General features: G+C 42.0%; 1 protein-coding gene across 1 annotated transcript in view; it reads left to right on the forward strand.

Moving 5' to 3' along the window:
• LOC140364835 (amino acid transporter heavy chain SLC3A2-like) overlaps window positions 1-12,722 on the forward strand; it is a 48,510-nt gene that overhangs the window by 12,595 nt on the left and 23,193 nt on the right. Inside the window, exons 4-5 of the mRNA XM_072451218.1 lie at window positions 3,615-3,712; window positions 7,256-7,398. Of these exons, the coding sequence (XP_072307319.1) occupies window positions 3,615-3,712; window positions 7,256-7,398 (241 nt within the window). The remainder of the gene's footprint in view (window positions 1-3,614; window positions 3,713-7,255; window positions 7,399-12,722) is intronic.

The following is a 12,722-nucleotide window of genomic DNA, read 5'->3' on the forward strand; positions in this document are numbered from 1 at the left end:
CCACAGAGAGGTACTCCTGACCACAGAGAAGTACCCCTGACCACAGAGAGGTACCCCTGACCACAGAGAGGTACTCCTGACCACAGAGAGGTACTCCTGACCACAGAGAAGTACTCCTGACCACAGAGAAGTACCCCTGACCACAGAGAGGTACCCCTGACCACAGAGAGGTACTCCTGACCACAGAGAAGTACTCCTGACCACAGAGAGGTACTCCTGACCACAGAGAAGTACTCCTGACCACAGAGAGGTACCCCTGACCACAGAGAGGTACTCCTGACCACAGAGAGGTACTCCTGACCACAGAGAAGTACTCCTGACCACAGAGAGGTACCCCTGACCACAGAGAGGTACTCCTGACCACAGAGAGGTACCCCTGACCACAGAGAGGTACCCCTGACCACAGAGAGGTACTCCTGACCACAGAGAAGTACTCCTGACCACAGAGAAGTACTCCTGATCACAGAGAGGTACTCCTGACCACAGAAAGGTACCCCTGACCACAGAAAGGTACTCCTGACCACAGAGAGGTACTCCTGACCACAGAGAGGTACCCCTGACCACAGAAAGGTACTCCTGACCACAGAAAGGTACTCCTGACCACAGAGAAGTACTCCTGACCACAGAGAAGTACTCCTGACCACAGAGAGGTACCCCTGACCACAGAAAGGTACTCCTGACCACAGAAAGGTACTCCTGACCACAGAGAGGTACTCCTGACCACAGAGAGGTACTCCTGACCACAGAGAAGTACCCCTGACCACAGAGAGGTACTCCTGACCACAGAGAGGTACTCCTGACCACAGAGAAGTACTCCTGACCACAGAGAGGTACTCCTGACCACAGAGAGGTACTCCTGACCACAGAGAAGTACTCCTGACCACAGAGAGGTACCCCTGACCACAGAGAGGTACTCCTGACCACAGAGAGGTACTCCTGACCACAGAGAAGTACCCCTGACCACAGAGAGGTACCCCTGACCACAGAGAGGTACTCCTGACCACAGAGAGGTACTCCTGACCACAGAGAAGTACCCCTGACCACAGAGAGGTACCCCTGACCACAGAGAGGTACTCCTGACCACAGAGAGGTACTCCTGACCACAGAGAAGTACTCCTGACCACAGAGAGGTACCCCTGACCACAGAGAGGTACTCCTGACCACAGAAAGGTACTCCTGACCACAGAGAGGTACTCCTGACCACAGAGAAGTACTCCTGACCACAGAGAGGTACCCCTGACCACAGAGAAGTACTCCTGACCACAGAGAAGTACTCCTGACCACAGAGAGGTACCCCTGACCACAGAGAGGTACTCCTGACCACAGAGAAGTACTCCTGACCACAGAGAGGTACCCCTGACCACAGAGAGGTACTCCTGACCACAGAGAAGTACTCCTGACCACAGAGAAGTACTCCTGATCACAGAGAGGTACTCCTGACCACAGAGAGGTACTCCTGACCACAGAAAGGTACCCCTGACCACAGAAAGGTACTCCTGACCACAGAGAGGTACTCCTGACCACAGAGAGGTACCCCTGACCACAGAAAGGTACTCCTGACCACAGAAAGGTACTCCTGACCACAGAGAAGTACTCCTGACCACAGAGAAGTACTCCTGACCACAGAGAGGTACCCCTGACCACAGAAAGGTACTCCTGACCACAGAAAGGTACTCCTGACCACAGAGAGGTACCCCCGACCACAGAGAGGTACTCCTGACCACAGAGAGGTACTCCTGACCACAGAGAAGTACCCCTGACCACAGAGAGGTACCCCTGACCACAGAGAGGTACTCCTGACCACAGAGAGGTACTCCTGACCACAGAGAAGTACTCCTGACCACAGAGAGGTACCCCTGACCACAGAGAAGTACTCCTGACCACAGAGAGGTACTCCTGACCACAGAGAGGTACTCCTGACCACAGAGAGGTACCCCTGACCACAGAGAGGTACTCCTGACCACAGAGAAGTACTCCTGACCACAGAGAGGTACCCCTGACCACAGAGAGGTACTCCTGACCACAGAGAGGTACTCCTGACCACAGAGAGGTACTCCTGACCACAGAGAAGTACTCCTGACCACAGAGAGGTACCCCTGACCACAGAGAAGTACTCCTGACCACAGAGAAGTACTCCTGACCACAGAGAGGTACCCCTGACCACAGAGAGGTACTCCTGACCACAGAGAAGTACTCCTGACCACAGAGAGGTACCCCTGACCACAGAGAGGTACTCCTGACCACAGAGAAGTACTCCTGACCACAGAGAAGTACTCCTGATCACAGAGAGGTACTCCTGACCACAGAGAGGTACTCCTGACCACAGAAAGGTACCCCTGACCACAGAAAGGTACTCCTGACCACAGAGAGGTACTCCTGACCACAGAGAGGTACCCCTGACCACAGAAAGGTACTCCTGACCACAGAGAAGTACTCCTGACCACAGAGAAGTACTCCTGACCACAGAGAGGTACCCCTGACCACAGAAAGGTACTCCTGACCACAGAAAGGTACTCCTGACCACAGAGAGGTACCCCTGACCACAGAGAGGTACTCCTGACCACAGAGAGGTACTCCTGACCACAGAGAAGTACCCCTGACCACAGAGAGGTACCCCTGACCACAGAGAGGTACTCCTGACCACAGAGAGGTACTCCTGACCACAGAGAGGTACCCCTGACCACAGAGAGGTACCCCTGACCACAGAGAAGTACTCCTGACCACAGAGAGGTACCCCTGACCACAGAGAGGTACCCCTGACCACAGAGAAGTACTCCTGACCACAGAGAAGTACTCCTGATCACAGAGAGGTACTCCTGACCACAGAGAGGTACTCCTGACCACAGAAAGGTACCCCTCACCACAGAAAGGTACTCCTGACCACAGAGAGGTACTCCTGACCACAGAGAGGTACCCCTGACCACAGAAAGGTACTCCTGACCACAGAAAGGTACTCCTGACCACAGAGAGGTACTCCTGACCACAGAGAAGTACTCCTGACCACAGAGAGGTACTCCTGACCACAGAGAGGTACCCCTGACCACAGAAAGGTACTCCTGACCACAGAAAGGTACTCCTGACCACAGAGAGGTACCCCTGACCACAGAGAGGTACTCCTGACCACAGAGAGGTACTCCTATTGGAGAAGCGCGTGCAGACGTTTGTCCTCAAATGTACAGGTCCAACTTCAGTGCTGTGAGGACGTCTTTACACAGGACAGAGAGTGAGACAGGGACAATGTGAGGCTGATGGTCCATTAAAGGACTGATGGTAACAAAGAGGTTTAGTTTCTGGTGAAACTAAACCTGTGGGCGGGGCTTACTCAGAGTAGGATAAATATCTGACTTCCTGGTCTTGATTCACAGATTGAAAATGACTCTTGGATCAGAGTCCAGATGAAACAACTGAATCTTCTTTACGATGACCCCTGCTGGTCACATGAGGCATGACACTGACAAGTGTCGTCAACATGAACTGTGCAGTCAAACCTTCTTCTTCTTCTTCTTCTTCTTCTTCTTCTTCTTCTTCTTCTTCTTCTTCTTCTTCTTCTTCTTCTTCTTCTTCTTCTTCTTCTTCTTCTTCTTCTTCTTCTTCTTCTTCTTCTTCTTCTTCAGGTCTTTTCGTGGTCCTGGATCTCACTCCAAATTATGTCGGTTCCTCTGGGCCCTGGTTCAGTAACAGCAGCGTGAGCAGCGTGACCGAGCGCCTGAAGGTCAGTGTCTCCTCCTGAAACATCTCAGCAGCAGAACCTCCTCAGCAGCAGAACCTCCTCAGCAGCAGAACCTCCTCAGCAGCAGAACCTCCTCAGCAGCAGAACCTCCTCAGCAGCAGAACCTCCTCAGCAGCAGAACCTCCTCAGCAATAATAGACTTTATTCATAAATTATCTCCACATTTCTTTATTTGGTCAAAAATGTATTTCCAAACAGACGATAGTTCTGTGTTGTGTGTTGCAGCTGTGTGTTGTGTGTTGCAGCTGTGTGTTGTGTGTTTCAGCTGTGTGTTGTGTGTTGCAGCTGTGTGTTGTGTGTTTCAGCTGTGTGTTGTGTGTTTCAGCTGTGTGTTGTGTTGTGTGTTTCAGCTGTGTGTTGTGTGTTTCAGCTGTGTGTTGTGTGTTGCAGCTGTGTGTTGTGTGTTGCAGCTGTGTGTTGTGTGTTGTGTTGTGTGTTGCAGCTGTGTGTTGTGTTGCGTGTTGCAGCTGTGTGTTGTGTGTTTCAGCTGTGTGTTGTGTGTTGCAGCTGTGTGTTGTGTTGTGTGTTTCAGCTGTGTGTTGTGTGTTTTAGCTGTGTGTTGTGTGTTGCAGCTGTGTGTTGTGTTGTGTGTTTCAGCTGTGTGTTGTGTGTTGCAGCTGTGTGTTGTGTTGTGTGTTTCAGCTGTGTGTTGTGTGTTGCAGCTGTGTGTTGTGTTGTGTGTTTCAGCTGTGTGTTACAGCTGTGTGTTGTGTTGTGTGTTTCAGCTGTGTGTTGTGTGTTGCAGCTGTGTGTTGTGTTGTGTGTTTCAGCTGTGTGTTGTGTGTTTCAGCTGTGTGTTGTGTGTTGCAGCTGTGTGTTGTGTTGTGTGTTGCAGCTGTGTGTTGTTTGTTGCAGCTGTGTGTTGTGTTGTGTGTTTCAGCTGTGTGTTGTGTGTTTCAGCTGTGTGTTGTGTGTTGCAGTTTTGTGTTGCAGCTGTGTGTTGTGTTGTGTGTTTCAGCTGTGTGTTGTGTGTTGCAGCTGTGTGTTGTGTGTTTCAGCTGTGTGTTGTGTGTTGCAGCTGTGTGTTGTGTGTTTCAGCTGTGTGTTGTGTGTTGCAGCTGTGTGTTGTGTGTTTCAGCTGTGTGTTGTGTGTTGCAGCTGTGTGTTGTTTGTTGCAGCTGTGTGTTGTGTGTTTCAGCTGTGTGTTGTGTGTTGCAGCTGTGTGTTGTGTGTTTCAGCTGTGTGTTGTGTGTTTCAGCTGTGTGTTGTGTTGTGTGTTTCAGCTGTGTGTTGTGTGTTTCAGCTGTGTGTTGTGTGTTGCAGCTGTGTGTTGTGTGTTGCAGCTGTGTGTTGTGTGTTGTGTTGTGTGTTGCAGCTGTGTGTTGTGTTGCGTGTTGCAGCTGTGTGTTGTGTGTTTCAGCTGTGTGTTGTGTGTTGCAGCTGTGTGTTGTGTTGTGTGTTTCAGCTGTGTGTTGTGTGTTTTAGCTGTGTGTTGTGTGTTGCAGCTGTGTGTTGTGTTGTGTGTTTCAGCTGTGTGTTGTGTGTTGCAGCTGTGTGTTGTGTTGTGTGTTTCAGCTGTGTGTTGTGTGTTGCAGCTGTGTGTTGTGTTGTGTGTTTCAGCTGTGTGTTACAGCTGTGTGTTGTGTTGTGTGTTTCAGCTGTGTGTTGTGTGTTGCAGCTGTGTGTTGTGTTGTGTGTTTCAGCTGTGTGTTGTGTGTTTCAGCTGTGTGTTGTGTGTTGCAGCTGTGTGTTGTGTTGTGTGTTGCAGCTGTGTGTTGTTTGTTGCAGCTGTGTGTTGTGTTGTGTGTTTCAGCTGTGTGTTGTGTGTTTCAGCTGTGTGTTGTGTGTTGCAGTTTTGTGTTGCAGCTGTGTGTTGTGTTGTGTGTTTCAGCTGTGTGTTGTGTGTTGCAGCTGTGTGTTGTGTGTTTCAGCTGTGTGTTGTGTGTTGCAGCTGTGTGTTGTGTGTTTCAGCTGTGTGTTGTGTGTTGCAGCTGTGTGTTGTGTGTTTCAGCTGTGTGTTGTGTGTTGCAGCTGTGTGTTGTTTGTTGCAGCTGTGTGTTGTGTGTTGTGTGTTGCAGCTGTGTGTTGTGTGTTTCAGCTGTGTGTTGTGTTGTGTGTTTCAGCTGTGTGTTGTGTGTTTCAGCTGTGTGTTGTGTGTTGCAGCTGTGTGTTGTGTGTTGCAGCTGTGTGTTGTGTGTTGTGTTGTGTGTTGCAGCTGTGTGTTGTGTTGCGTGTTGCAGCTGTGTGTTGTGTGTTTCAGCTGTGTGTTGTGTGTTGCAGCTGTGTTGTGTTGTGTGTTTCAGCTGTGTGTTGTGTGTTTTAGCTGTGTGTTGTGTGTTGCAGCTGTGTGTTGTGTTGTGTGTTTCAGCTGTGTGTTGTGTGTTGCAGCTGTGTGTTGTGTTGTGTGTTTCAGCTGTGTGTTGTGTGTTGCAGCTGTGTGTTGTGTTGTGTGTTTCAGCTGTGTGTTACAGCTGTGTGTTGTGTTGTGTGTTTCAGCTGTGTGTTGTGTGTTGCAGCTGTGTGTTGTGTTGTGTGTTTCAGCTGTGTGTTGTGTGTTTCAGCTGTGTGTTGTGTGTTTCAGCTGTGTATTGTGTGTTTCAGCTGTGTGTTGTGTGTTGCAGCTGTGTGTTGTGTTGTGTGTTGCAGCTGTGTGTTGTGTGTTGCAGCTGTGTGTTGTGTTGTGTGTTTCAGCTGTGTGTTGTGTGTTTCAGCTGTGTGTTGTGTGTTGCAGTTTTGTGTTGCAGCTGTGTGTTGTGTTGTGTGTTTCAGCTGTGTGTTGTGTGTTGCAGCTGTGTGTTGTGTGTTTCAGCTGTGTGTTGTGTGTTGCAGCTGTGTGTTGTGTGTTTCAGCTGTGTGTTGTTTGTTGCAGCTGTGTGTTGTGTGTTTCAGCTGTGTGTTGTGTGTTGCAGCTGTGTGTTGTGTTGTGTGTTTCAGCTGTGTTGTGTGTTTCAGCTGTGTGTTGTGTTGTGTGTTTCAGCTGTGTGTTGTGTGTTTCAGCTGTGTGTTGTGTGTTGCAGCTGTGTGTTGTGTGTTTCAGCTGTGTGTTGTGTGTTTCAGCTGTGTGTTGTGTGTTTCAGCTGTGTGTTGTGTGTTGCAGCTGTGTGTTGTGTGTTTCAGCTGTGTGTTGTGTGTTTCAGCTGTGTGTTGTGTGTTTCAGCTGTGTGTTGTGTGTTGCAGCTGTGTGTTGTGTGTTTCAGCTGTGTGTTGTGTTGTGTGTTTCAGCTGTGTTTTGTGTGTTTCAGCTGTGTGTTGTGTGTTGCAGCTGTGTGTTGTGTGTTTCAGCTGTGTGTTGTGTGTTTCAGCTGTGTGTTGTGTGTTTCAGCTGTGTGTTGTGTGTTGCAGCTGTGTGTTGTGTGTTTCAGCTGTGTGTTGTGTGTTTCAGCTGTGTGTTGTGTGTTTCAGCTGTGTGTTGTGTGTTGCAGCTGTGTGTTGTGTGTTTCAGCTGTGTGTTGTGTTGTGTGTTTCAGCTGTGTTTTGTGTGTTTCAGCTGTGTGTTGTGTGTTGCAGCTGTGTGTTGTGTGTTTCAGCTGTGTGTTGTGTGTTTCAGCTGTGTGTTGTGTGTTTCAGCTGTGTGTTGTGTTGCAGTCGGCTCTGGTCTTCTGGCTCTCTCTTGGAGTGGACGGGGTGAAGCTGGACTCTCTGGACTCGCTCTGGACTTTGGTCCCGTCTCAGTGGAACGACATCAGGGCCATAGTCCAGAACTGGACCGACTCAAGGCCCCACAAGAGGTACAAGTATTATTACTCCAGTATTACTGCAGTTATACTAGAGTAATACTAGAGTTATACTACAGTCATACTAAAGTCATACTAGAGTCATACTAGAGTAATACTACAGTAATACTAGAGTCATACTAGAGTCATACTAGAGTAATACAAGAGTAATACTACAGTAATACTAGAGTAACACTAGAGTAATACTACAGTCGTACTATAGTATTACTAGAGTAATGCTAGAGTAACACTAGAGTAATACTACAGTCGTACTATAGTATTACTAGAGTCATACTAGAGTAATACTAGAGTAATGCTAGAGTAATACTAGAGTAACACTAGAGTAATACTAGAGTAATACTAGAGTAATACTACAGTCATACTAGAGTCATACTAGAGTAATACTAGAGTATTACTAGAGTAATACTACAGTCATACTAGAGTCATACTAGAGTAATACTACAGTAATGGTAGAGTAATACTAGAGTAATACAAGAGTATTACTAGAGTAATACTAGAGTAATACCAGAGTAATACTAGAGTAATACTAGAGTAATACTAGAGTAATACTAGAGTCATACTAGAGTAATACTACAGTCATACTAGAGTAATGGTAGAGTAATACTAGAGTCATACTACAGTCATACTAGAGTAATACTAGAGTAATACTACAGTAATACTAGAGTCATACTAGAGTCATACTAGAGTAATACTAGAGTAATACTAGAGTCATACTAGAGTCATACTAGAGTCATACTAGAGTAATACTAGATTAATACTAGAGTCATACTAGAGTCATACTAAAGTAATACTAGAGTAATACTAGAGTCATACTAGAGTAATACTAGAGTAATACTAGAGTCATACTAGAGTCATACTAGAGTCATACTAGAGTAATACTAGATTAATACTAGAGTCATACTAGAGTAATACTAGAGTCATACTAGAGTAATACTAGAGTCATACTAGAGTAATACTAGAGTCATACTAGAGTAATACAAGAGTAATACTAGAGTAATACTAGAGTAATACGAGAGTCATACTACAGTCATACTAGAGTCATACTACAGTAATACTACAGTAATACCAGAGTAATGCTAGAGTAATTCCAGAGTAATACTAGAGTAATGCTAGAGTAATACTAGAGTAACACTAGAGTAATACTAGAGTAATACTACAGTCATACTAGAGTCATACTAGAGTCATACTAGAGTAATAGTAGAGTAATACTAGAGTAATACTAGAGTAATACTACAGTCATACTAGAGTCATACTAGAGTCATACTAGAGTAATACTAGAGTAATACTAGAGTAATAGTAGAGTAATACTAGAGTCATACTAGAGTAATACTAGAGTAATACTAGAGTAATAGTAGAGTAATACTACAGTAATACTAGAGTAATACTAGAGTAATACTACAGTCATACTAGAGTCATACTAGAGTAATACAAGAGTAATACAAGAGTAATACTAGAGTAATACTACAGTAATACTAGAGTAATACTAGAGTAATACTACAGTCATACTAGAGTCATACTAGAGTAATACAAGCGTAATACTAGAGTAATACTAGAGTAATGCTAGAGTAATTCCAGAGTAATACTAGAGTAATGCTAGAGTAATACTAGAGTAACACTAGAGTAATACTAGAGTAATACTAGAGTAATACTACAGTCATACTAGAGTCATACTAGAGTAATAGTAGAGTAATACTAGAGTAATACTAGAGTAATACTAGAGTAATACTAGCGTAATACTAGAGTAATACTAGAGTCATACTAGAGTAATACTACAGTCATACTAGAGTCATACTAGAGTAATACAAGAGTAATACAAGAGTAATACTAGAGTAATACTACAGTAATACTAGAGTAATACTAGAGTAATACTACAGTCATACTAGAGTCATACTAGAGTCATACTAGAGTCATACTACAGTAATACTACAGTAATACAAGAGTAATGCTAGAGTAATTCCAGAGTAATACTAGAGTAATGCTAGAGTAATACTAGAGTAACACTAGAGTAATACTAGAGTAATACTAGAGTAATACTAGAGTAATACTAGAGTCATACTAGAGTCATACTAGAGTAATAGTAGAGTAATACTAGAGTAATACTAGAGTAATACTAGAGTAATACTAGCGTAATACTAGAGTAATACGAGAGTCATACTAGAGTAATACTAGAGTAATACTACAGTCATACTAGAGTAATACTACAGTAATGCTAGAGTAATGGTAGAGTAATACTAGAGTAATACTAGAGTCATACAAGAGTAATAGTAGAGTAATACTAGAGTAATACTAGAGTAATACTAGAGTAATACTACAGTCATACTAGAGTCATACTAGAGTAATACTAGAGTAATACCAGAGTAATACCAGAGTAATACTAGAGTGACACTAGAGTAATACTAGAGTAATACTACAGTCATACTATAGTATTACTAGAGTCATACTAGATTAATACTACAGTAATGCTAGAGTAATACTAGAGTAACACTAGAGTAATACTAGAGTAATACTACAGTCATACTAGAGTCATACTACAGTAATGCTAGAGTAATAGTAGAGTAATAGTAGAGTAATAGTAGAGTAATACTACAGTCATACTAGAGTCATACTAGAGTAATACAAGAGTAATACTAGAGTAATACTACAGTAATACTAGAGTAATACTAGAGTAATACTACAGTAATACTAGAGTAATACTAGAGTAATACAAGCGTAATACTAGAGTAATACTAGAGTCATACTAGAGTCATACTAGAGTCATACTACAGTAATACTACAGTAATACCAGAGTAATGCTAGAGTAATTCCAGAGTAATGCTAGAGTAATTCCAGAGTAATACTAGAGTAATGCTAGAGTAATACTAGAGTAACACTAGAGTAACACTTGAGTAATACTAGAGTAATACTAGAGTAATACTAGAGTAATACTACAGTCATACTAGAGTCATACTAGAGTAATACTAGAGTATTACTAGAGTAATACTACAGTCATACTAGAGTCATGCTAGAGTAATACAAGAGTAATACTAGAGTAATACTAGAGTAATACCAGAGTAATACCAGAGTAATACCAGAGTAATACTAGAGTCATACTAGAGTAATACTAGAGTAATACTAGAGTAATACTACAGTCATACTAGAGTCATACTAGAGTAATACTACAGTAATGCTAGAGTAATGGTAGAGTAATACTAGAGTCATACTAGAGTAATACAAGAGTAATACTAGAGTAATACTAGAGTAATACCAGAGTAATACTAGAGTAATACTAGAGTAATACTAGAGTCATACTAGAGTAATACTACAGTCATACTTGAGTAATGGTAGAGTAATGGTAGAGTAATACTAGAGTCATACTACAGTCATACTAGAGTAATACTAGAGTAATGCTAGAGTAATACTAGAGTCATACTAGAGTAATACTAGAGTAATGCTAGAGTAATACTATAGTAATACTATAGTAATACTAGAGTAATACTACAGTAATACTAGAGTAATACTAGAGTCATACTAGAGTAATACTAGAGTAATGCTAGAGTAATACTACAGTAATGCTAGAGTAATACTAGAGTCATACTAGAGTAATGCTATAGTAATACTACAGTAATGCTAGAGTAATACTAGAGTAATACTACAGTAATGCTAGAGTAATGGTAGAGTAATACTAGAGTCATACTAGAGTAATACAAGAGTAATACTAGAGTAATACTAGAGTAATACCAGAGTAATACTAGAGTAATACTAGAGTAATACTAGAGTCATACTAGAGTAATACTACAGTCATACTTGAGTAATGGTAGAGTAATGGTAGAGTAATACTAGAGTCATACTACAGTCATACTAGAGTAATACTAGAGTAATGCTAGAGTAATACTAGAGTCATACTAGAGTAATACTAGAGTAATGCTAGAGTAATACTATAGTAATACTATAGTAATACTAGAGTAATACTACAGTAATACTAGAGTAATACTAGAGTCATACTAGAGTAATACTAGAGTAATGCTAGAGTAATACTACAGTAATGCTAGAGTAATACTAGAGTCATACTAGAGTAATGCTATAGTAATACTACAGTAATGCTAGAGTAATACTAGAGTAATACTACAGTAATGCTAGAGTAATACTAGAGTAATACTAGTGTAATACTACAGTCATACTAGAGTAATACTAGAGTCATACTAAAGTCATACTAGAGTAACACTAGAGTAATACTAGATTAATACTAGAGTCATACTAGAGTAATACTAGAGTCATACTAGTAATACTAGAGTATTACTAGAGTAATACTAGAGTAATACTACAGTCATACTAGAGTCATACTAGAGTAATACAAGAATAATACTAGAGTAATACTAGAGTAATACCAGAGTAATACCAGAGTAATACCAGAGTAATACTAGAGTAATACTACCGCCATACTAGAGTCATACTAGAGTCATACTAGAGTCATACTACAGTAATACTACAGTAATACCAGAGTAATGCTAGAGTAATTCCAGAGTAATACTAGAGTAATGCTAGAGTAATACTAGAGTAACACTAGAGTAATACTAGAGTAATACTAGAGTAATACTACAGTCATACTAGAGTCATACTAGAGTAATACAAGAGTAATACAAGAGTAATACTACAGTAATACTAGAGTAATACTAGAGTAATACTACAGTCATACTAGAGTCATACTAGAGTAATACAAGCGTAATACTAGAGTAATACTAGAGTAATACTACCGCCATACTAGAGTCATACTAGAGTCATACTAGAGTCATACTACAGTAATACTACAGTAATACCAGAGTAATGCTAGAGTAATTCCAGAGTAATACTAGAGTAATGCTAGAGTAATACTAGAGTAACACTAGAGTAATACTAGAGTAATACTAGAGTAATACTACAGTCATACTAGAGTCATACTAGAGTCATACTAGAGTAATAGTAGAGTAATACTAGAGTAATACTAGAGTAATACTAGAGTAATACTAGCGTAATACTAGAGTAATACTAGAGTCATACTAGAGTAATACTAGAGTAATACTACAGTCATACTAGAGTCATACTAGAGTCATACTACAGTAATACTACAGTAATACCAGAGTAATGCTAGAGTAATTCCAGAGTAATACTAGAGTAATGCTAGAGTAATACTAGAGTAATACTAGAGTAATACTACAGTCATACTAGAGTCATTCTAGAGTCATACTAGAGTAATAGTAGAGTAATACTAGAGTAATACTAGAGAATACTAGCGTAATACTAGAGTAATACTAGAGTAATACTACAGTCATACTAGAGTCATACTAGAGTCATACTAGAGTAAT

The sequence above is a fragment of the Eucyclogobius newberryi genome, unplaced genomic scaffold (genome assembly GCF_026437365.1).
Source record: "Eucyclogobius newberryi isolate DKJ021-1_F unplaced genomic scaffold, fEucNew1.0.hap1 SCAF_18, whole genome shotgun sequence".
Lineage (NCBI taxonomy): Eukaryota > Metazoa > Chordata > Actinopteri > Gobiiformes > Gobiidae > Eucyclogobius > Eucyclogobius newberryi.